Here is a 22229-nt window from a genome sequence, read left to right on the forward strand (position 1 = left end):
AACGGGAGCAACATATTAGATTAGAAGTATCATGATAACTTGAAATAGAGATGGTGTCAAACTATCAACTACATGTCAGGGGTTGCCCTAATTACTTGTCAACATTTTAAGATACAGATTGGAAAAAATAACATTTTATTGAGTGTATATATAGATGCAAAGTGACAAGATTTCAAACAATCTCTCAAATCGAGTCCCACGTGAATGGTTTTCAACTGGTTTATTACATTATTAGCAAGTGAATTAGACTGTGAAGATAAACACAATGAAAACCCCTCACTGTGCACTAAAATGAATTTCATTTCATTTCTCCAACTCCTGCAATCGTAATGCTAATCTACACGGGTAGACGCTATTGTAAGAATACTAACAGATAATGGAAGTAATATTAAAAATAAATAAATTTAAAGAAATTGTGGAATGGAACGAGTTTGGATGACAAAAAAACAGATTTTTCGGCCAGATTGCCAATGAATTCAGTATAGTGACATTTGTAACCTGAAGCTACCTCATATCTAATCATGTGTTTTTGTTGTTTTTTTTGGCATCCACTTTTACAATTTTCAGCTTGTTCAAAACAGTACTGGTGAAAACAGTGTATGCTGTCGTTACATGTTTTATTAGTTTATTTTCAAGTTAGTTCTTTACATCTACTCTGTGCTGCAACAAATTTGAGCCATTGAACTCTCGCTACATCGACTAATTACATCAGCCACATACCATATTGAACATAAAACCACTAAAGATATTGTTTGCCAAGATTCCTGAAAGGGTGAGTAAGTAATTTAGTTTCATTTTGCTGTGGTGAACTTCTCTTTAAACTTGATATGAGTGTTAAATTGAACATGAAATATTGCTCGCTCTTTAAAAAAGTGCTTTTGGAGTTTGAAAGCATGCTCTCTTCCGTCCGGTAAAACACATTTTGAAATGAGAACTTGCGTTCGACTTTGTCCTTTCGACAGCTTAAATTTTAAAGCCTATTTACAATCGTTTGGCACCGCTCCTGGAAAATAAGCCACATTTCACGCAATTGTTGCCTGCCAGCTATTCCTGGACAGTTATTTAGTTTCTTGCCACCTACGTAAGTATTCGGGGTTGCGATTTGTGAAACGAGGCGTTAGGAATCGCCAACACTCAGTCCACCACCTGAACAAAAAAACAAAAAAAATGGTCACTTTACTCAACTTTTGAGAATACCTCCCTCTTATTTTGGAAAATACAAACATAAATCCACATTATTATTATTTGAGTGAACAGAGTGTCACATCCATCATTTTTTAAAATTGTGCTAAACAAAAAGAACATTGTGGTATAGTTTTACATTGTGGTTTAGTCAATTTTGTAGTTTTATTTGAAACAAATTAATTTCACAGACTCCAAAGCATCACTTAAATGACAGATAATGTCTTTATTAAGAGAGATTCTTAATTTCATACCCTAATTGCATTTCTTTCATTTCTGTAGTCATCTATGTAACTTTTCATCTGTTTTGGTTAGCAGCATTAAATTTGTAACTAGGGACATTTGTTTGATAAATTTGGGACTCGAGATCAGTTTGTCTTGGTTTTTGGTAAGCAAGGAAATTCAACAGGTGTCAGCTGTTACTTCTATTTTTTTTTATCTTTAAAAATATCATGTTTTTATGTTAACGTAAACAATAATACAGTATATTGCATTGTCTGAGAGCCTCAAACCTGATACAGTTTTGTATTACTTAACTCATTAGCTGCTATTAACAAGGCTTGGAATGAATGCTCATGTTTGATGATGCTATCCTTTCCATTTAATCTCCTAGTTCAAACACATTGGACGCTTCTTTCCGTCAATGGCAGCAAACAAATTCATCACGTAATATTTTCCACGATGGCCCACTTTTGTCACTTTCACTTTTCGCTCCCAAGGAAAAGACGCTATTCAATAGAATTCTTCTTCTATATTTCACCATCATCTTTTTTGGCTATTCCCAAATCGACAGTTCATCATTTCATGTCCCGGAATGAACTTTTTGGGAGCCTCTTGCGTCTTGTGAATATTTTCACGCAGCACGAAAACGCATAAGTGCATGCACAAATGAATAAAGTGTGTGTGTGTGTGTCAGCCAGGCAAGAAGGAAAATAATAAAAGCGGGTGATAGTAAGATGTGTGTGAGCGTGAGAGAAGGGGAAGAGAGTTTGGGTGGGAAGGCTCTGTGTGGAGAATGGGTTAGTGAGGGGTGGGTGGAGGAAGAAAGGGGGTGGGGGGATTCGAGGGGGGCTTTATAAACCAGCCACCTGCAGCCATGACAGGCTTTGACCTTCATTTCTCTCTCTCTCTCTTTCCGTCTCTCTTTTCCGTCCTTCCACTCCTTTTGCCTGGATGGAAGTTTTTTTTTTTTTTTCTTCCCCGTTTTCCAACAGCGTGTGAGGAAGACCGACCGTGGCGAAGACAGGACAAGCGGCCGCACAAACAAAGACTAGCGGTTCAAGTATGAAAATGCAGATAGGCCATTGTTGTCGTTGGGGCGGGGGACACGGCTGGGGATTGTTCAAGGCTTTCTCTTGCATAATGTTTGGCTGCTTTGGCCTATGTTTTCATCTGCCGAGTGGGTGTTTGCGTGGAAAGGAGGATTAATTTTGCCATTCAAAATGTAAACCTTTTTGTTATGATGTTTTTTTCCCCGGCATTAAACATGAACGTAAGCTTCTGGCTTGTACAAAAAGAACAAAGTAGTATTTTTTAATTTTTTTTGTCCATAATCTTCGAGGTTTATTTTCTGTTTTGCAATTTCCAGGAGGCAGTTAAGTACACAATTAATACATGATACAAATTATGTACACTTTGAGTTTGTTGTCTTCACCAAAGGATAGCATCCAACATAAAATAAAAAATAGCATTGGATTCTACAACTCTGTGCTGTCGTTTTATTTAAACATTGTTCATATATATATAGATAGATAGCTCTACGCTGATGAGTAAATTCAGGATGTCGTATACCAGCAGTGTTTGTAAAAAGGCATTCAGCTTGAATAGTCTGCATTTGTTTTTTTTTATTGTTTTTTTTTAAGTAATACTGCTTATCTGATTCGGCACAGTTCTGTTTCACGAAAAAGTCCACGTGGGGACTTTTTAAGGCAAAGTGTGTTTCAGTTTGGTGGATCATCATCATATCTTTTGTTGTTGTTTTTTTTAATTCACACACACTTTTTTTGCAGATGCACAACAGAAAAACACTGAAAGGCAAACAAAAATAAATTTGGCGTACGGCAGGGGTCGGGAACCTGCGGCCCGTGGGTCGTCCTCAGACCCCGAGAGCAATTTTACAAACAAATAGCATTATAAAAAGCCCCCCAAAATGTTGATAATATATAATCACACGTAAAAATTTGTCCGATTTTATATTTCCTGGCCCCTGATATAGGCATAAGGTTCCCGTGCGCCCTGATACATGAATACAGCCTTAGCTCGGTCACATTAGCTCCGTCCATTAATAAACACAGTTGTTTGCCCCCCAAGTACAACAAATTGCAGCGTTCATGCAAAAGGCCTCGTAGACACATTTTCCATTCACAAAAAAAAAGTTATTGCAAGATAAACAAGCAGTGTAAACACCTCAGAAACCTACTCTAAAGCAACACTGGTCATTGGATAGATTTGTTTTTTTTTGTTTTTTTTTTCCTTCAATAAAATCTATATAAATACACATGTGAAGTCCTTTTTTAATACAGTCACAAATGGATGTCTCAAATACTGGCAAAGATTTAACAAGGTCACAAGCTGCATGAGTGCTTGTGGTCGAATGCTACACGGTCACTATAGGCAGCAGTCATTCATTTAATACAGCAGTGATTGATATTGCTATTTCAAATTAAAACACTCACACTCACATAGAAGCAACATGTTAGAAAATAATGCCATAAAACTCTCTCTCTCTTCATCTCTATACATGATTTCAAAACAAAATGGTGTTAGTTAGCAGTGATTTCAATTCACAGTAGCCTTGATGCAGCAGGAACAACAACAGACAAAAAAAACATTCTTTGGACTTGTTTCTTCTGTGATAGAAGTGCCAGATGTAAAAATGACAATCATTATATCATATATATGTATACTGTATATTGGATGGCATTCATAATTGATTAATTAGAAGCTCCTGCTTTGGGCGGGGCGGGAACAGACAGTGACAACTTTATACAGCATCTTGTATAGACGTGATATTGCAGACTATGCTGGTATATTCTCTCTTAAACTCATTATAACCATTGACAGCGATAGGCGTGCAATCCTTTTCGACTGGGAGAGGCTAGCAGCGAATGCTAGCTTCTGAATCAAATTGGATTGGACGACTATCGCCATCATTCGTATAGTCAATGAGTTAAACTGGCCCTTTTTGTTGGGTGATATTATTGCATCATAATATTCCTATAGTGGGGTCATGTGATCTGGCGTCACTCACTATACTCTGTATATTTCTGTGTGATAGGATAGATTTAAAAAGAAAAAGAAAAAGATGAAATAAAAAAAAACCAAGTGGGGGTTTTGTTCAGTCGCTGTCGGATTTGTCGTCCTTTGTGACGGTGGCGTGGTTGTACAGGCCTTGCGCCATTAGATGCAGCGCTAGCGCGTTCTTGCTCCCGTTGGCCTTCTTGATCTTGGCCCGCTTGTTTTGGAACCAGATCTTGATCTGGGACTCGTTTAGACCCAGCTCCTGCGCCAGGTTCTGGCGCCGCTGCTCGGTCAGGTAACGGTTGGTCTGGAACTCGGTTTTGAGTCTCTGCAGCTGCTCGGCGGTGAAGGCCGTGCGCGGTCGCTTGTCTTCCTTGCTGGTGCTCTTCTTCTTTGGTTTGCGGGATCTCGGACCTGCAACCGTGGAAATGCTCCGCTATTTATTAATGATATCAACATCTAGTGATGATGTTCAACTTGAAAATGATTGGCTCATCCTTGCGTGTCCACACGCTGAATTAATTAGAAAGAATATCAGATTCGTTTCGGTTTCAATAATTAAAATTGTGTGGATTATGTTATGCATATGTATAATTGCTCTAATCTGTGGTCCATTTCATTTTGCTATGAAATTATGATCGTAAATGTAAAGGTTGTTACTTAATGTCATAATGTGGTATTATAGTAATGTAAAAAGTCCTGCATAGGCATCAGGCGCAATGCTTAATTTTAAATGCAACACACACATCGATGCATGCCTGTCAGCACACACACACACACACATTCGCTCTCTCTCACACACACACACACACACACAACACACACACACGCACAAACTCTACAACTCGTAGTACTAGTTGCCTCCTCCACCTACATAATGCATGAGAACAAGTTGTACTCCGTTTGATTTGATCCATCCACGACTCTCGTATACAATTTGTTTTTTTGCTGACGCGTCTAAAGTTTGTTAGGCGCAAGTTTTGATGATTTAAAAAAAAACGATCAAATGCCTGCAACTTGTGCAAAAATCTATCTCGATCCCGTTATTTTGCAATAGTGTGCAAAAAATGTTTTTGAATTACATGAATTAATATTAGTATTATCAGAGCGGTTTTTTTAATATTTGAATTTGCAATGCTGTCTTGATATTTTGCGGGGTTGTATAGTAATCGCAAATGTAAACACGGGGCCCGAACCCACGAGTCGAAGTCGGCTTTCGGGTGTGTTCGGGGTTCGATGACGACCCACCTGAAGAGGGTCTGTCCGAGTAGCGGGTGCAGTACACCCAGGCGGGCCACAGCATGCCGGGCTGCTGGCCCGGTGTTGCGTTCGAGCTGGCTTGAGAACTGTCCGAGTCCGAGCTTAGGCACTGGTCTCCGCTCTCTCCGCGGGCTTTCAGGGGCTCCTCGGCGGCTATGGCTGGCTTCTTGACGCCGCTGACCGCGTGCGGCGTGGAGGTGCCTTCCGCGGGCACCGCGCTGCCCACCGGCTCGGTCAGAGGCGCCGCCGGGCTGCCGAGGCTCTCCGGCGGCGGCGGAGGCGGTGGCGGCGGCAGCGGCAGCGGAGGCGGCGGGGGGGACAAAGTGCTCTCCCCGCGGCGATGCTGGTGTTGGCGGTTCGCTCCTTGGTCCTTTTTGCGTCCGAAATCGGGCCTGAGGATGTTGTCGATGAAGAAGTTGGTGACCCGGTGCGGGTTCTGCGCGTTGCCTTGCACCTGCAGCAGGGGTAGGATGGCTCTGTTCGATTCCTCCGCCTCGTCTCTGCTGCCGCGCTCGTGGTCGTCCATCGTGCCTCGCTTTTTCTCCCCCTCTCTCTTTACGTTTTAACCCCTTTATCGCTCTCCCTCACAAGTTCGTGGAGGGGGGGCGAATTTTTTTGACGAAAACAAAACCAAAACCAAAAAATAATAATAATCAAATTACCAAATGTTCGAGGGCAGCACGCACGGCCTCGCGGTTGCGTCCTCGAAGAAAAGCATACTTTTTGGACATAATAGCCCCCCCTCCCCGGTGCAGTCGTTAAGAGTGCGCCCGAGCCATTTGCGCACATTTAAAGACGTCCGCGGAGGCGAACGGCTTCAACTAAACTAAATAAAGAGGCTCGCAAAAAAGTGATGCTCTTAATACTCTCACTCTGGAGTTTGCTTCTTATTTTCCATACAAGAAGCCCCCCTTGAGTGACGTTTCCCCACTGTCCTCCCAGACACGTGCCTGCGACCAATGAGAAGGCAGGAGGCAGGCCACGTGAACTGGGCTCGCTACCTCTGCGCGCACGCCCCCTTTCTCGCCTTTTTCAGACCCCCAAATCCACTGCGAGATTCTATCCAGTAATTGATTTAAAACGAGCCATGCATTATTATTATTTTTTTCTAAAAGAGGTGGAGCATTTATTTTTAGGTTGCTATTGACAGCGATAGACGTCTAATATATTTTAAGCCTCAAAGATCATTGGACGTCCATCACTGTCACTGGCAGGCCAAATATTAAAAAGAAAAACTATGATACTATGAACAGATCAAGATTTGAGAATCTGCTTAAACATGAAGGTGAACTAAAATCGACCTAAATCATGATTACATTAATGAGTCCATGTTAAAATACTCAACCAAAAAACATACGGGTGAGTCGTCAACACAAATTTGACAACAACATCAATAAATGTTTGAAAATCACTTCCCTGTCAAGTCAAGTTAAAGTGAAATATAACTGAACTCTGGTTGTGCAGGGATTCTTTCAACTTGTTCCGACTTTCAACATTTAAAAAGCCAAGAGAGCATAACAAAACATGAAGAATGTTTCATTTAAAAAACATTTTTAAATAGTTTTTTTGTTATTACTGTATTTAAAAACAAAAAAAAACACTACAATACTTCCTGATGTCACTTTTATTTGGAATTATATTACTTGGGGCCACTTAGATTTTAGATTATTACAAATACAAAAAGACCAACATGGAAATAATGCTTAATATTATCATATTGAAGCATTTGTATGTCAGTTGTTTTCAAATAGTTGTACTGGTCTGGATTTCATTCCCATATACACCGTATATAGCCCGGGAGCCATAGTTTGAATTTAATATCAATTCTTCATATAAAAAGGGCAAATATCATGAAGCGAAATGAACAGTCATCCCCAATCTTTTCTAAACACACCATAATTCTGTAAATTAAATAAAATAATTCAGATTTTGTAACAACAAACTACTTCAATCATCGGCCAGCATGATCATTTTTTTTATACGAGCGACAAAATTGGATCAGAACTCTTAAGCATGCTTTCTATAACAGTTTTTGAGAAATGTCATCATTTTTTCTAGCGTGTCTAACATCAAAATGGATTTTTATTCTTGTGTGACACACATTCTAAACTACTATTTCTGCTATTTTGAAGGCTCCCCAAGTGTTCCCACGCTGGCCTGTGGTCCATATCCCTTTTAAAAGGGGAACCACTGATGCACACCGACAAACTGGGAGGAGGCCCCCACCCAGGACAAAACTTTTGGGACTAACTTTTTCCTGACCAACTTTTTCTGCATAGTCGTCCTCTTCCTCCTCTGGGGACGACACATGCTCGCACTGAGTCGCCCGGGGCGGGGGGCCGACGCTGGATCTTCCGAACCGAGGGGAGAGCACACTTTAGGGGGGGCAGATATCAACCACGGGAGGGTGAGTGAGCCAGCCGCTTATTTATACTTTTCCCTTTCTATTCCAGGGGTCTTTTCTATGGATCTTTTAGGACCTGTGGATGTGTTTACCATACAAATTGTTGCATTTTAAAGACTGGATGTTTCCCAAATGAGGTGAAATAGTGCTATGCTAGCACTCCTCCGAGCTCTATTTAAATTCTGATTGCGCACGCACACACACGAACACACTGTTGTCACGCTGAGAGTGGAAGGAAGGCGCTAAATGAGCAGCACACAATGGAGGCACAAGACACTAGGCTTGTTTCCACGGAAAAGACCTTTGCGATATTTACACACACGCATTGGCTGTTAAAAAATCTTCTTTTCCTGCATCATCTGTCATCTATTTTCATTTCAGAACAATCTGGTGACATACTGTTTTTTTTACCCCAAGACTCAAAACTACAGTGGAAAAGATTTGAAATCACACGTGAAGGTACAATCACGGAAAACAATACTGCTCAAAACTTTGGGGATCTGAAGCCATTTAGACAATAAGTCAACATTCAAAGTCTAAAGTAGACTTGGATCCAGTTGTAAGATTTTAGCATTTCAATGTGTGTCAGTTTCACGTGCAAAAATTAACATGAACTGAAAATTAAAACTGCAAACCCTTTAACTAGGACAAAAATGCATTTTAGTCAATGTAGAAATATAGATTGATGTATTGAATCTGAAGACTGAAACCTAGATTTGAGTGTTTTTTTTTCCAATTTAATGTAAAATCACATCAACAGCAAAAATAAACACCCACAAGATATTTAATTATTGTTTACCTTAAAGAAACATCCTTTTAATACTCATTTTTTGAAAGCACAGTCAAAATCAAAACACAAAACAAAATAATGTTTCAGTTTTCAGTTTAATTAGCCTTTTACAAATGATAATCCAAGTCAAATCTTAAAATTAGAGTTTCAATTATGTTTTTGCTCAATCTGGTGTCATTTTAGGAAATAATAGGAAAACTGAAAACTAGATTTAAAAATGTCACCATTACAAAATATGGGCCTATAGTGTCACTAAAACTAAATTGTTAATATAATCCTCTCTATTATAATATTCAAATCTATTCTGATGTAAGACTCAAATCTTTACCTTTAATAAAAAATATTTGTCATATATGACATATCATTTTAATGGTATTTTCCCCATGAATAGTCAAATGTAGAACTCAAACTAGACTTTTAAATGTATTTTTATTAGCCCTCATTCTTGTATCTTTTATGATAGGAACAGTTATGGTTTCATCCTCACCAATAAACCTAACGCAGACCTTAAAACTAAATATTATCAATTTGCTGTAGAAACCCACACAAAAAATGTACATTTGTTTTACTATTATCTTTTGTTCACTTCATAAAAGACTAAAAATCCAACTTTAAAAATGTGTTTTTTTTCCACAATAAGACATCGCCTTTATTTTTCAGAAATATTGTCAAAAGCAATACAAAAACCAAAATAAATGCAGTATTTGAACATCCATTCTTGTGAAAGCAAAAACTACAGACTAGTTTTACTGTCTATTAGTCATGTCAGTAAGCTTTTCATGTTTTCAAGTCTACTTTTTATGAGGAAAAGTCAAAAGGAGAAATAATACATACGTACAGACTGACAGTGATTTTCTTCCTCTATGTATATTTATATAATAGTACAATTTCACCATCATGACCACCATTAAAACCACTAGTAACATTATACACTTTATTGAATTAACACAGCCCTTGAATATAGAACAATTCAAAAAAAGAACTTTGTATCAAAATAATATTGATTAAAAATAGTGCCTGTATGAATTATTCAAAATTCTAATTCCTGTATTTTACTTAAAAGTTAAATACAACTGAACTGCAACTAATCAAAATCACTGAATTGGACTAGAAAATTTGACTATTTAAACTAATATAGCATAACAGTCATTTTTTGCTCAACATTCACATCATTTTTTTATTCCAATACAATTACAATAAAATATAGCATTTTTGCCCAATTATCTTATGGTAATCAATTTACCCTCTTTAATATGATTGGCTGCCATTGCCTGTCTCCTTCAATTTCATTTCAAATGCAACTCCCAGTTCAAATGGATTGGACGTCTCTCACCGTCAATGGTAGTGAATGACTTACATGGTCAGCATTTCTAATTGATAATATCAAAAAAATAAATACTCCCCCCACCCCTCTAAAAAAAAATCCAGAAAATGTCTATGTGCTGGCTCTTCCAAAAGTGCAGTCCAATAATTTTTGGGTGCAGCCAATTGGCATGCATCCCCACTCGCTCTCTGCTATACTATCACACCTAGTGCGCATGTGCAGTGTCCTCCAGCTCTCATAACCCACTTTCGCAAGCACCACTGTGCGCGTGCGTGCGTGCGTATGTGTGTGTGAGGCTAGTACACTACAAAAGGTGACGCTCACAAGATTTGTGAATGGACGCCGTCATGTGTGCCAGCTCACAGATCACAGGGCGCCCCCCCCCCCCCCCCCCCACCATCGCAGGGGTGGAGGGTCTGTAAGATATCCCCATTGCAGGGGTTGCCCCCCCACCCCTTTCACCCCCCAAATCCTGCTGCTTCCTGTGCCTTTCACACAATGTGAAAGACAACCCCCCCTCAAAAAAGCACCCCTCTTTCTATATAGATGACCCTGGTGTATGATTTGTTTTTGTGTGCATGTCCGAACCCGGAAGTGTTTTGACATTTGGGGTCACAGCAGCCATCATTGTCCAATTATTACAAGGGAGGGGGCCACGTTGATTGAAAGGCTTGCAAATGAGCAATGATAATTGGAGTTTTTATCATTAAGACACGTTATCTCTCTATAGAAAGGATTTGAAAAGAAATAATCAAGTTAATATTGGATTTGTGTTGTTAAAAAAACACATCTACGACTATTGCTTTGACCGTAATATGTTATATTGTAAGTGTCGGTTCAATGAAAAAGAATAAATTATACTACACTTTTTGAACATTTAGCTGGTATTAATATGAATACAAATAAATAATTGAATTGGATTGAGTGCTTTTATTGTCATTGTACAAGTATAATGAGATTTAAAGCTAAACCACAAAGTGCACAAATAACAACAACAAACTAAAGGACAAATAAATTAATAAGCAATAAATGATAACAATACATAATAAATAAACAATTTAAACCTGTTTTATGAATGTTTACTGGTATAAATGTGTGTATAGATACATTTATGCATATATATCTATTTACACATGCAAATATGTATGTCATCATCATAAAAATTGCACATACAGAATTTTAAAAATGTTGCTTTCCATGCAAATTATAAAACGCTTTGACAAATGCAGTATTTAAAAAAAATTGCATCCAATAAAACTTACAAAACGTTTTAGTGGATATTGTAAAAACATTGTTAAAGAATACAACTAAAAACGTTATTGATATTATGTATAGAATTTAATCATTTTCATGTCTTCTTTTATTAATCATGATCCGGATTGAGATTTGGTAATACTTAATGAAAGTACATGATTAAAAAAAATGTCTGCCATTAGATCTATGTTCAATCTATTTGACCTTGAAGAAGCTGCCCTCCCAATTAAGTTGGACGTCTATAGCCGTCAAAGGCAAGCTATGAGTTAATGTCCGTATTTTGCCGTTATTAGTGTCGCCCTCTGCATTCAATTAGAGGCTTGATCCAATTATGCCTTAATAGCAAGCATTTGTTGTTTGTGCTCATCTACTTAAGTGACTTAAATAAAGAAGATTTAGTCTGCACGGCACAGTGATCACAGGGTTTGAAAAGTTCGAAGACCCCCGAATCCCCCCTGAAAAGGCCGTGAGTGATTGTCTTCCTCTTTTTATTCTTCTTTTGTTTCTTTAAAGGAAAAGCCCAAGTATTTAGACATCAGATAAAGTTGGCATGTCGATACTTTGAGAAGGATTTTTTGTTTTTTAATATTATTTTTAGGGGGATTGCAGTATAACCACATGAGAGCTGACAGCCAATCAGCAAAAACTGTGAATAGATGAGAAACTATAAAAAAAGTAATGTTTAATTATATTTTGGGGAATCATGGGAAAGCTATATAAAAAGGTTTGCTGTTAAAATGTGTCAATTTTAATTTGTGGTTGGAAGTGCAATGCTTTCATTTAACTTGATGTTAGTTCAGTGTTTTTCTTTTTTTACATTTTTAAATCAAGTTAAAGTTGAACTAATGAATTATATATCATAAGGTTCAAAAGAAAATGAAATTATGCTGCAGGGAAATTGCATTTGCTGTTTAAAGTGCTGTATATATAATTGCAATAAGTCTTGCAATTAGGAACAAAAATGTGTTGAAACCAAAGGAGGAAAGACTGAGTTCAAAGTAAAAACCAAAACAATAATTTAATGATAGCATTTAGTTGATACCCCTATATACTATATATTAATAAAGTGCAAAACAAATCTACAAAAATGAACGTTTTTTCCTGAATAATAATATCTCTAACATTTTGCCTTCTAAATTAAGACATAAAAATGCAAAAATGGACGGTTATATTTCAGTGCCATTGACGGTGATCGACGTCCAATTATTTTGAACTCAAAGGGCCAATGCTCGTGAATAGCATTGATTTTATTTCATTTATTTCTTCCAAAACATTATATATATGAAGGTTTTTTGTAATAAAAAAATATTTGTCTCTGCAGCGATACACTGTGGCCCTTTGCAGGCCCTCGTGCATGGGTGGTGGTCTATGTGGGGGTTGGGGGGCATGCTTGGGATAGTCCACATGCCTCCTGCACCTGTCCCCCTTTTCCTGGTCCCCTTTTTCGGCAGGTGAAAAAGCACTTGTTCCACCCGTAAACTTGGCACGTTTTCCTTAAATAACGAGCACATTCATTTAGATGAGTTATTCATAGGGGCTTCAAAAGTGCAATCCTCAGCTGTTTTTTCTCAATATGTTTATCAATATGGCCAAAGAAGGGGCCAGAAAGGGTGCAATGAGGGGCTATAAAAATAATATGGGTTAACATAACGAAATTAAATTGAAATTCAACTCACGGTAAATTTGAGATCTGGTTGCCAGGCAGATTTCGACGGTGATGTTAAGGTGTACATCAAAAACGAATTGTTTGTAAAATTGCCTTATCACTTTGCGAAAAAAAACATAGAATTTAATTCATGTGAGATTAATTAAAATGTAAATTACAATGGCGTTCTAAAAGTGGATGTTTTCTGGTTGTCTTCTTTTATCAGACCAAAACCAAATGAACTGTTTTTCTTGTATTGACAACACAATGAGATGAAACAAAGAATAAAGCTTTTATTCATTATTGTGCACATATAAATAAAATAAGGATTTAAAGTCCAAGTTATATCTGCACTTTTTAATGTTTTTTTTCCTCCTACTCTATATTAATCGGTTAATATTAATTTGCACTAAGCAGAAACACTCATTTAAACGTAAACAATAAAAAAACGTGTAATGAAGACTCAAGCAAGAGATGTGTATAAAACACCCCAAAGTTTCAAAACAAAAATCCATCAAGCATCCTTTAAAATAAACATAGAATATCATAAAAATATCTATAATCATAATCAATTTAAACCACAAAATGTCGCAGGTCCTTCTTAAGTGCGCATTTTAATGCCTATTTCCAACCCTCCATTATGCACGTTATTAAATCTCTTGAAAATTGAATTAAATGCCTTTTTATAAAACATTTTTTTAAATTGCGTGTGCTGTGGTTAAATGTGACTAATAACGTGACCTTTGGCGTGTTATTTGCGTGCCTCCACGGAGGTCGCGGCCAGTAAAGCGGTCACCCGAGCCGCCCTCTCCCTGTGTGGCATCGTTCGTCGACGGCTAAAATAGAGACGACCACCACCCCCCACCTCCCCCTCCTCGTACCCCTTTCACCTTGGGTGCACCTGAGTTGTTTTGACCCCGTGCCTTGAGAGCTTGGCGTGAATTAGATGCCTATCGCCGTCAATGGCAGCCAATGAGTTAACCATGTCATTCCCTTTCTTCCCACTAGACGGCGACCGTTCATCTGATCAGTTCCAGACCAAACCGAGGACCATTGCTGACATCTAAAGGTAACTAGATGTCACTGTTTGTGATTTCCCATTGCAATGACACAAGACCAAGTTATCATTTACACATTTTTATTTCACATAGCATTGGAAAAAAAGGCTAATACACATAAAAGCATGAACGAGGCGCTTCATCACCTCCAAACCAAAGTAAAGCTTCTTCCTCCACCGCACTTGTTTCATTTCATAGAAAAATAAACGAGTTCCCCTTCCTGTATTGCTGCCGAAGGTATAATGACGCCAAATGGATCATGGCCGGTGTGTCCTCTGATCAAGATTGCATACTGACATTAACACCTGAATGTGTGTGAATTTGCAAGCCATAGTGTTTTTTTTTGTTATGTACAATATTTCTTTTACACAATAGTAGTGAGGAAAAACACCATCTAGCTCTAATACAATATTTCAATACACAGGCAATCACAGATTGCAAAATTATTCGCCGCCCCTTCCTAGAAACACACTTGACAGAGGATCAATTCTTTGGATACTGGCTAGTGCCCGGAGTTTTGCGCTCCCAATACCACTTATTTTTTGGGCTAGCCTATTTCTGACCTGCATTGCCTCGGTACTAGGCTATTCCTAGGGCTTCAAGAACTCAAAATACTAGTTAAATGTCTGGCATCCATTAATGTGACACTTGCTAATCTGATCCTAGCCAAGCTCAAACACTGCAACTGTTGAGATTTTGCTACATAAACAACTTTTTTCTAAATGTCCATTTCCACATCAGCTAAAATCCAGCTTCAATAAGCCAAGTCAACAACTTTCTTTTGGTCTTGTAATACTTGTAAAAAAATGTAAGTTACATTTCTTCTTCTGCTGACAGTATTTAACTTCATGAAAGCACTTGGCTAGAATACAAGATAATCAAAAGGCTATTTAGCAGAAATAATGATTACTGTTCTAGACAAATTGGCACTCCTGCGTATATTTCCTGCCGTTCTTCATTCCTCCATGATGTGTGGTAGTCACTTTAAAAAGTTAAAGTTAAATGATGAAAAAAAATCCAGAAAAAGTCCAGAAAGTTTCCCTTTTTAAAAAAAGACATGTCAAGTCAAAGTCAACTTTAGCTTATAAATAAAAAAAGAAAAACGACAAAAAGAGGCAAACACTGTCCTGTCGTTTCTTGAAGCCGTGGTGGGCGTGGCATTGGCGAGGTCACATGGCACGTCAAACCCAAGGGCCCCCGCCCTAAACCGCACAAGTCTTCAATCGCTATGCGGCTTCTCGATGCCACCCTGTCAGACAAAACATCAAAATAGATAAGACAAATGAAACCAAAACTTAAACTTAAGTGCCAAGCTTTGAATGCCAATCGCTTTCCATGACGTGCAATCATGAGTTTGCAAAACTGACACTCCTCTTTTTGACAACTGGTTCACATGGTAATTTTGCAAGACTTAAAATATCCACATGTTATTGTGCAGATAATTAAAAGCAACAAAAATGCAGTTAGGTCCACCCCGTGAATTATTATAACACTTAAAGGCAAGTAACATCTGCACTTTGAATGTACAAGCTCATGTCAAATGTACTTGCTTAACAAGAAATACTATTAACAAAGCTTGATTAAAAAAATAACACATAATCTCGTTTGAAACCCCACCAGATGACACAATGACGAGGTAGACAACTGCTAACAAACATACCATGGCGAGTTGGCGTCCGATGTTTCCCACGGTGACGCCGCCGGAAAAGAAAATACAAGGCAGCCAGGAGCGTACGTACAAGAAGTCTGGAGACGTGTACCTGAATCACAACAACACTTGTTAAAAACTTCCAACATGTGCACCGTTTAATTCTGCTGTGTTTACATACTGGTAGACTCCATTGTAGACCAGCAGCTGTGTAAAGACGGTGGCGAGGAAGGCCGTGGTGACGCCCAAGCCGAAGCCGCTACGCGAGCGGTCGAAGGTCCACCAAAGGCCCAGCGATAGGGCGGCGAGGGTGAGTGACAGCTGAACACTGTTGTCAATGTCCAGTTTCTGTTTTTCAGGCTGGGTTAGGGACAAATAACACCAGCAAATATTTGCACAACCTACAAACTAAGTTTACTTTGGGACGTTGGTGGAAATTGGCCTGTATTAAAAGGATACAACGCTGGCGTGGTTGATGCCCACGAAGACGGCGATGCACCGCATGACGCTCGCCCACTCCCGCTTGAACTTGTGCGGCTCGCCAAGATGTCGGTCTATACATGGGTACAGCAGGCCCACTACAGCTGTAAGTGGAAAGAGAAATATTTCATATTGCAATTAAAAATTAAATTTAAAAAAATCATGTGTCAAGTGTTATTTGCTGAGTTTGCTCATAACACCCCTTGAAAAGAGGAAACGAGAATGAAAAATAACATTTCGACATCAACTGGTAACATTAAAAAATATTTAAATTAAGAAACATTCAACATTTATTATTTCTGATGACTACTTATTTAAAAATGATAGACATTTTGACAATCACTCTTAAATAACAAGTATACAGTACGTCTAATACAAATTTTATTGATAAAAAAATAAAAATAAATGCATTAGTATATATCCCATCTGACTTCCTGTTTCTTCTCCGTCAAACAAAGCCTTAACCTCCTGAGCCCCGCCCTCCCAGTCACCCGTTATGACTCCAACCAATGAGCGCTGGGATCGCCTCACGTCCGGTTCGCTTTAGCCAATGGGCGCAAGTGTATCAAAAGAACCACACCGAATTTGGCTCCTTTAACTCTTACGTGTCCGCCAAACAAACGCGATAAAGGCCACCATAAAACCCTCAAATGTGACATAATTGCAAACAAAAACGTTGCCAAGAAGTGAATCATCCCTGCATAATTCCCCTCGCCTAACCTCTTCTTTTATCGCGTAGAAAATGTCGTAAAAGTCAAATACTACTGTTTAGTAATGGCGACTCCCTTGCAGGGAGGGAGAAAAGCATTCAACGTTAACTATCATTAAATAGTTCTTAGTCAGACTTTAGATCAAACTAACCTGCCCCTGTACCGCAGCACGGGGGGATCCACCAGGCTGACGAGAACAAGGTGGTCATCACTTCCTCGGGGAAGAGCGTGACGTTCCGTTGGATTTGCAGCAAATTCAGCACCAGGGCGAGGATCACGCCGACGGCGAAGAGCACCAGACCGCGGCGGATCAAGTTGAACGTCCGGTGGCGATGCAACGATCCATAGGCGCTGCTCAGCACCGACGTGATGATAGACATCATTTCTTCGCCTTTGGACGCCCACCAGTTGGTCGCAGAAGACGGCGATGACGACTGTTCGCCCTCCGATTGAGGCGCACGAGAGCAGCTCCAATACTGCTCCTCCAAACTAGACATTTGGCACTGAAGTCGGACAAAAATAAGTTGCAAACCGCAATGAAACAAAAGCACGATGTGACGTCACTCATGCGACCATGTCTAAGAGCTTTACCTTGATCTGTAACTCCAAATCTGCAGTCGATTACCCCTCTGCACGGCCTCCTTTTTTTGTTATAACCACCGCTGCGTAATAGTTTCTTCACATTATTGTCCGGAGCACAGCACGCGTCGTCGAGCTAAATAAAAACAGAGCTTCTCCTCGGTCAGACAACACAGTCGCAGACAGCTGTGTCGGGTGAGACTCGGCAGCCAATCGGAAACCCGCGCGTCTTGTGACGTCACTTCACCCCACCTCTCATGTGCCAAAACAGCAGAAGGGGGCGGGCCGAGGAGCGGAAGTCAGACCACGCCACCAAATGTAAAAATAATATGCAAATCCATCTTTTTTTTGTGGGGATCGTTCAGGTAAAAGCAATATATGTCAATCCCGTGCGTTCTTATTATCTCTGAATAACAATGTGTTGAGTTTATGTTGGGATCATAATGTTATAAACCCATACAAACAAGGTAGGATAATTGTTTGTATATTGCAACTCAGTAATGCGCACACCTGCCAAAATGTTTGTACCAGTACCTCGTGCAGATGCAATGCAAAGAAAACGTGTCCCTGTAAAAATCGGAGTTGGTATTCTTGAAAAGATACATTTAAATGCATGAATACATTCATGCACTTTCTTTCATCTTTAGTTTTGTTCCCTAAAACCCATTTTTGATCACATTTTGATTACCGTGATATATTTCACCAATGTGTTTACCACAAGACTCCCTTTTAAATATGTTTGTGCATGATCATATCTTTATATGTTTTCAAATACACTCACATGTGTCTATTTTGTATTTTTTGAGCTTTTATATAAAACTACTTGTGCAGAAGAATCCAGATTTGATTTTTTTCTAAGAAGATTCTAGCTAACAAGTGGAAAATAACCTTTTTTTTTAACAGTATTTCCATATATACATCTGGCCAAACCATTAGTCGCTCAAAAAATATATACAAAAGCTGCACATACCCATGTAAAGACAGTCAAATTCCACCTCAGAGCCACTAGATACACCCTGTATATCCTAAAGGCACATATATACACACACACAATTCCTTTTATAGTCAGTCAGCCTTTTATGAACGAGGTCAGTGGAACCACATGGAGTCGAGCTGTGTGTTGTTGAACTACAGTTCAACAGGAGGTGCGGCATCCGTCAGCATACGTAGCCCTAAAGTTCAACGTCCGGGCCTAGTTCTGTTTCAACAACATGTTTTGCAAAAAAAAAAAGACCTCTTTCTATGACGAGACAATGCATACGTGCCTGAACAAGATATCAATAAAGTTGTATTCAGATAGCCCTATGCCTGAGGACATTGACAGACAATGTAATCTCAACTCACCCACTTTGAATAAACAGTTTGAGATATGTTTATTTAAAATGATTGACACATTTCAAAATTCAATAAGATTACCGTATTTTCACGACTATAAGGCACACTTAAAAGTCTTAAATTTTCTCAAATAGACAGGGCGTCTTATAATCCAGTGTGTTTTGTATATGGAAAAACTTTACAACTTTACAAATACAACTTTAGCAATCTAATTTAAAGCAATTTTTTTGCGATCTTTTGCATTCAAAACAATTAAATGAGCAAGCTAACAGCTAAGCCAACCCATAAAATGAGATTTTAGTCATTATTTCATTTTCGTTTTGGGTTAGAAAAAAATAGAGCATACCATCTAGCAAATCAAAAGAAGATCATTTTGACACCTGAGCAATGGAAGTTGTTTACACGCTTTATTAAAAAATAAAGTTGTAGTTAAATAGCCCTATGCCTGAGGACATTGACAGAAAATGTAATCTCAACTCACCCACTTTGAATAAACAGTTTGAGATATGTTTATTTAAAATGATTGACACATTTCAAAATTCAATAAGATTACATTATTTTCTGGACTATAAGGCGCACTTAAAAGTCTTAAATTTTCTCCAAAATAGGGCGTCTTATAATCCAGTGTGCTTTATATATGGGAAAAAAATAAAATGTGTCATTCATTGAGGGTGCACCTTATAATGTGGTGCGCCTTATAGTCGTGAAAATATGGTAGCCTTTTTTGCTTTTGACATGAAATCAGGTAACTAAGAAATTATCACCCTGCTGTAATGACATCAACAATGTGCCCTTTATTCAGAAATCAGGAGGTAACTTGCGAGCTAACACGTGGACTAATAAAAATAACAATTACTCGGTAATTTTTTTTAGCTCATTTTGTAAATTTGAATTATTGGTGTATCTATTCCATACTTTATTGACGGAGAATCAAGCCAACACACTTTTTTTTTCCAGTGTGTCTCCCAAACATTTTACATATAGAGGCTTAATACAACCCGAAAGATAACACAACTCTTTTACCAAAGCTAAAATGTTTCTGCAAGCGTGAAAGTCTGACTATTTATATCCTAACGCAAATGATCATTCGACAAAAGTGCTGCATCTGGTCTCAAAGGACCGCGCCTGCGAATGCAATGAAGCTTGTTTCATTCTGCTGATTTTTATAGTCGGCGATGTAAACCGTGTCATTACTCCATTTTGAAGACAAATCTGCACTTCTTTTCTGCGCGGCGCGCTCCCCGAATAGGATTTTAAATGTTTGCGCTGCCTACCCGACGAGCTGCAACTTCCATTTATTTGGAGTTATTTAGATTTGTTCCAGAGAAAACAGAAAGGCTTTTTTCTTCTGTACTCAGAGTTGTAATATAAATGTCACACTTTTGTGGATCATAAGTCATGTGCAAAAATTGCCTTGAGGGTCACAAAGTTTGTCTTCTATACTTAGAATCATGTGGCTCCAATACACAGAGCCCATCTTTTGAGCCACTAAATAGCTTTATTTTCAGCTCTGAGCTTTAAAAGAAAAAAAAAACTTGGTTTTCTTGTCACATACTCTGCATGCTCTTAATGTTTTCCATATCAATCAAATGTCATTTTTTTCTCTCATTTCAGCTGTCCATGTGCTTACAGAGATAAACCCCCGGAGCCTTTCCACTTTGCAAAAGTTGGAAAAAGGCGCATAGGAAAAGAGACCCGTTCCACAATGACTACAACATGGCAGAAGTCCAACCTTAATGTGTTTTTCCGCCTCAGGACAGAAAAGGTTGGTGTTCCACCAATAAACATGTTTTTCTCACCCTCATTCTTGGCAGTACTGCAAATAACCGCTTATCAGTACTTGAGATCCACAGCATGTATGTCAATGTACTATAATAATAATAATAATAATAATAATAATCGGACATAGACCCTGTCGTCATCATCAACAACAAAAGCCTAATTTATATCCTAACGCAAGACTGAATAAAGCAATTTAGGACAAACGTATTAATGCAGAGAATTTGGACAAAGAGAAAACATGCAAACAGGCACATAAGGCGAATACAAAAGTTACAATGACATTAGGAAAAAAAAAATAGCCACCAGTGTGCCGTTGCTGAGCTGTTTTCTAACATTTGCAGCCATGCATGTGTAACTATGTCATCAGTAATTGTGTACCCTGATGAACTATATTTGCCCTTCGTAACTACCCTCCCGGTATTAAAATAAAAAATAAATAGCAGCCAAGAAAGGACATGTAGAAAAATTGCTGACAAATCCCATGAGACTTGGCATGGCAAATGTGCAGTTCTTCAAGGCAAACATCAGTAAGCTGTGTGCTTTCATTTTCTTCCGGATTGTGGGGAAGTGAAATAAGTGATCGTTTCGGACTCGTAATTTGGCATTCTGCCGTTATGGATACATCGCATCACCCCCCTCAAAAATAGCTATAATGACCTATTTTGCAGCACATCAACGTAAAATACAGGAAATATAGGATTACACGTGTAATTCTTTAGCTCAAATCCCATAAAAAAGGACACGTTTACACAAAAACTGTCAAAACAAATTCCTATACATCAACCTATTTTGATGCTAATTGTTTTTTTTCTTCCAAATTGAGGCAAGGTTGTTATGCAGCCAAAAATACCAGTATCTTAAATCATCTATTTTCATAAAAATAAATTAACTCCCTCTCCCCAAGATGCAAGTTTTATTAGAGTACAGTAAAATGTGTATTAATGAGCCTTGACGTCTAAGTTAACGAATGGCGCATTAAAATTAGTGTGGAAAATAGAAGGCATTTTGCAAGTGGCTCCAAGCAAGGCCCGATGGAGGGAGGAGATGATCTGGCAGTAAGCGAGCACGCTTCAAATGAGCAGCCCGTTGAATTTAGCAAAGATTATCTGGAAATTGAGACATCGCTAGCGCAAGGATTCCCGGCGGAAAAGCTTTCCTAAATTGAGCTATCAAAGTCATTTTTTTTCCACTCCAACCTCGACACTGTGAGGAAATTGAGAAGGGAAACATCCTAATCCGTGTTGAAGATTAGTGGATTACTCGCGTGTAAACAACTTCCATTGCTCAAGTGTCAAAATGATCCTGTTTTGATTTGCTAGATGGTATGCTGTATTTTTTTTCCCACCCAAAATGAGAATGAATGTATGACTAAAATCTCATTTTATGGGTTGGCTTAGCTGTTAGCCTGCTCATTTAATTGTTTTGAATGCAAAAAATCGCAAATTCTCGCTTTAAATTAGATTGCTTTTTTAAAAAACAACTAAGTTGATCATAATCATAAGATAGACAGCAGTTTTTTGGGGAGTAACGTCACAAGC

At 38.5% G+C, this 22229-nt stretch overlaps 4 protein-coding genes across 13 annotated transcripts in view; 2 read left to right on the forward strand and 2 right to left on the reverse strand.

The window, feature by feature from the left end:
* The window catches only part of LOC144091525 (uncharacterized), a 31492-nt gene extending 15062 nt beyond the window's left edge, over positions 1–16430 (forward strand). For 3 of the 8 annotated variants that reach the window (XR_013305743.1, XR_013305744.1, XR_013305740.1), the window contains 4 exons: positions 7815–8089; positions 14108–14168; positions 15778–15888; positions 15993–16430. Coding sequence is in view for 1 of the 8 variants with exons in the window: in XM_077623928.1 (XP_077480054.1) it covers positions 2397–2470 (74 nt within the window). In the remaining 7 variants the exon portion in view is untranslated. Of the gene's footprint in view, positions 1–2362; positions 2886–7814; positions 8090–8467; positions 8546–11558; positions 11921–14107; positions 14169–15777; positions 15889–15992 lie in introns of those variants that run through there. The other 5 variants (XR_013305742.1, XR_013305741.1, XR_013305745.1 and 2 more) reach the window with 5 other exon arrangements.
* On the reverse strand, positions 2743–6546 carry en2a (engrailed homeobox 2a). Its single transcript, XM_077623924.1, has 2 exons — positions 5671–6546; positions 2743–4836 (listed from the first exon to the last, which is right to left on the reverse strand). The coding sequence occupies exons 1-2, from the start codon at positions 6206–6208 to the stop codon at positions 4520–4522; spliced, it is 855 nt and encodes a 284-aa protein (XP_077480050.1). The 5' UTR covers positions 6209–6546; the 3' UTR covers positions 2743–4519.
* On the reverse strand, positions 14221–18694 carry insig1 (insulin induced gene 1). Of its 3 annotated transcripts, none has more exons than XM_077623926.1 (7): positions 18545–18694; positions 17587–17710; positions 17147–17498; positions 16265–16389; positions 15987–16153; positions 15818–15917; positions 14221–15406 (listed from the first exon to the last, which is right to left on the reverse strand). In XM_077623926.1, exons 3-7 carry the CDS (start codon positions 17490–17492, stop codon positions 15377–15379), a joined length of 768 nt encoding a protein of 255 aa, XP_077480052.1. In that variant the 5' UTR covers positions 17493–17498; positions 17587–17710; positions 18545–18694; the 3' UTR covers positions 14221–15376. The 3 variants fall into 3 exon arrangements, with proteins under 3 accessions (XP_077480052.1, XP_077480053.1, XP_077480051.1); XM_077623927.1 differs by having other exon boundaries at positions 17587–17726; positions 18545–18628; XM_077623925.1 differs by lacking the exon at positions 18545–18694 and having other exon boundaries at positions 17587–18295.
* The window catches only part of dlgap1b (discs, large (Drosophila) homolog-associated protein 1b), a 110712-nt gene continuing 105437 nt past the window's right edge, over positions 16955–22229 (forward strand). Inside the window, exons 1-2 of the mRNA XM_077623922.1 lie at positions 16955–17939; positions 20524–20674. The gene's annotated coding sequence lies outside the window, so the exon portion shown is untranslated. The remainder of the gene's footprint in view (positions 17940–20523; positions 20675–22229) is intronic.

The sequence above is a fragment of the Stigmatopora argus genome, chromosome 17, assembly GCF_051989625.1.
Source record: "Stigmatopora argus isolate UIUO_Sarg chromosome 17, RoL_Sarg_1.0, whole genome shotgun sequence".
Taxonomy (NCBI): domain Eukaryota; kingdom Metazoa; phylum Chordata; class Actinopteri; order Syngnathiformes; family Syngnathidae; genus Stigmatopora; species Stigmatopora argus.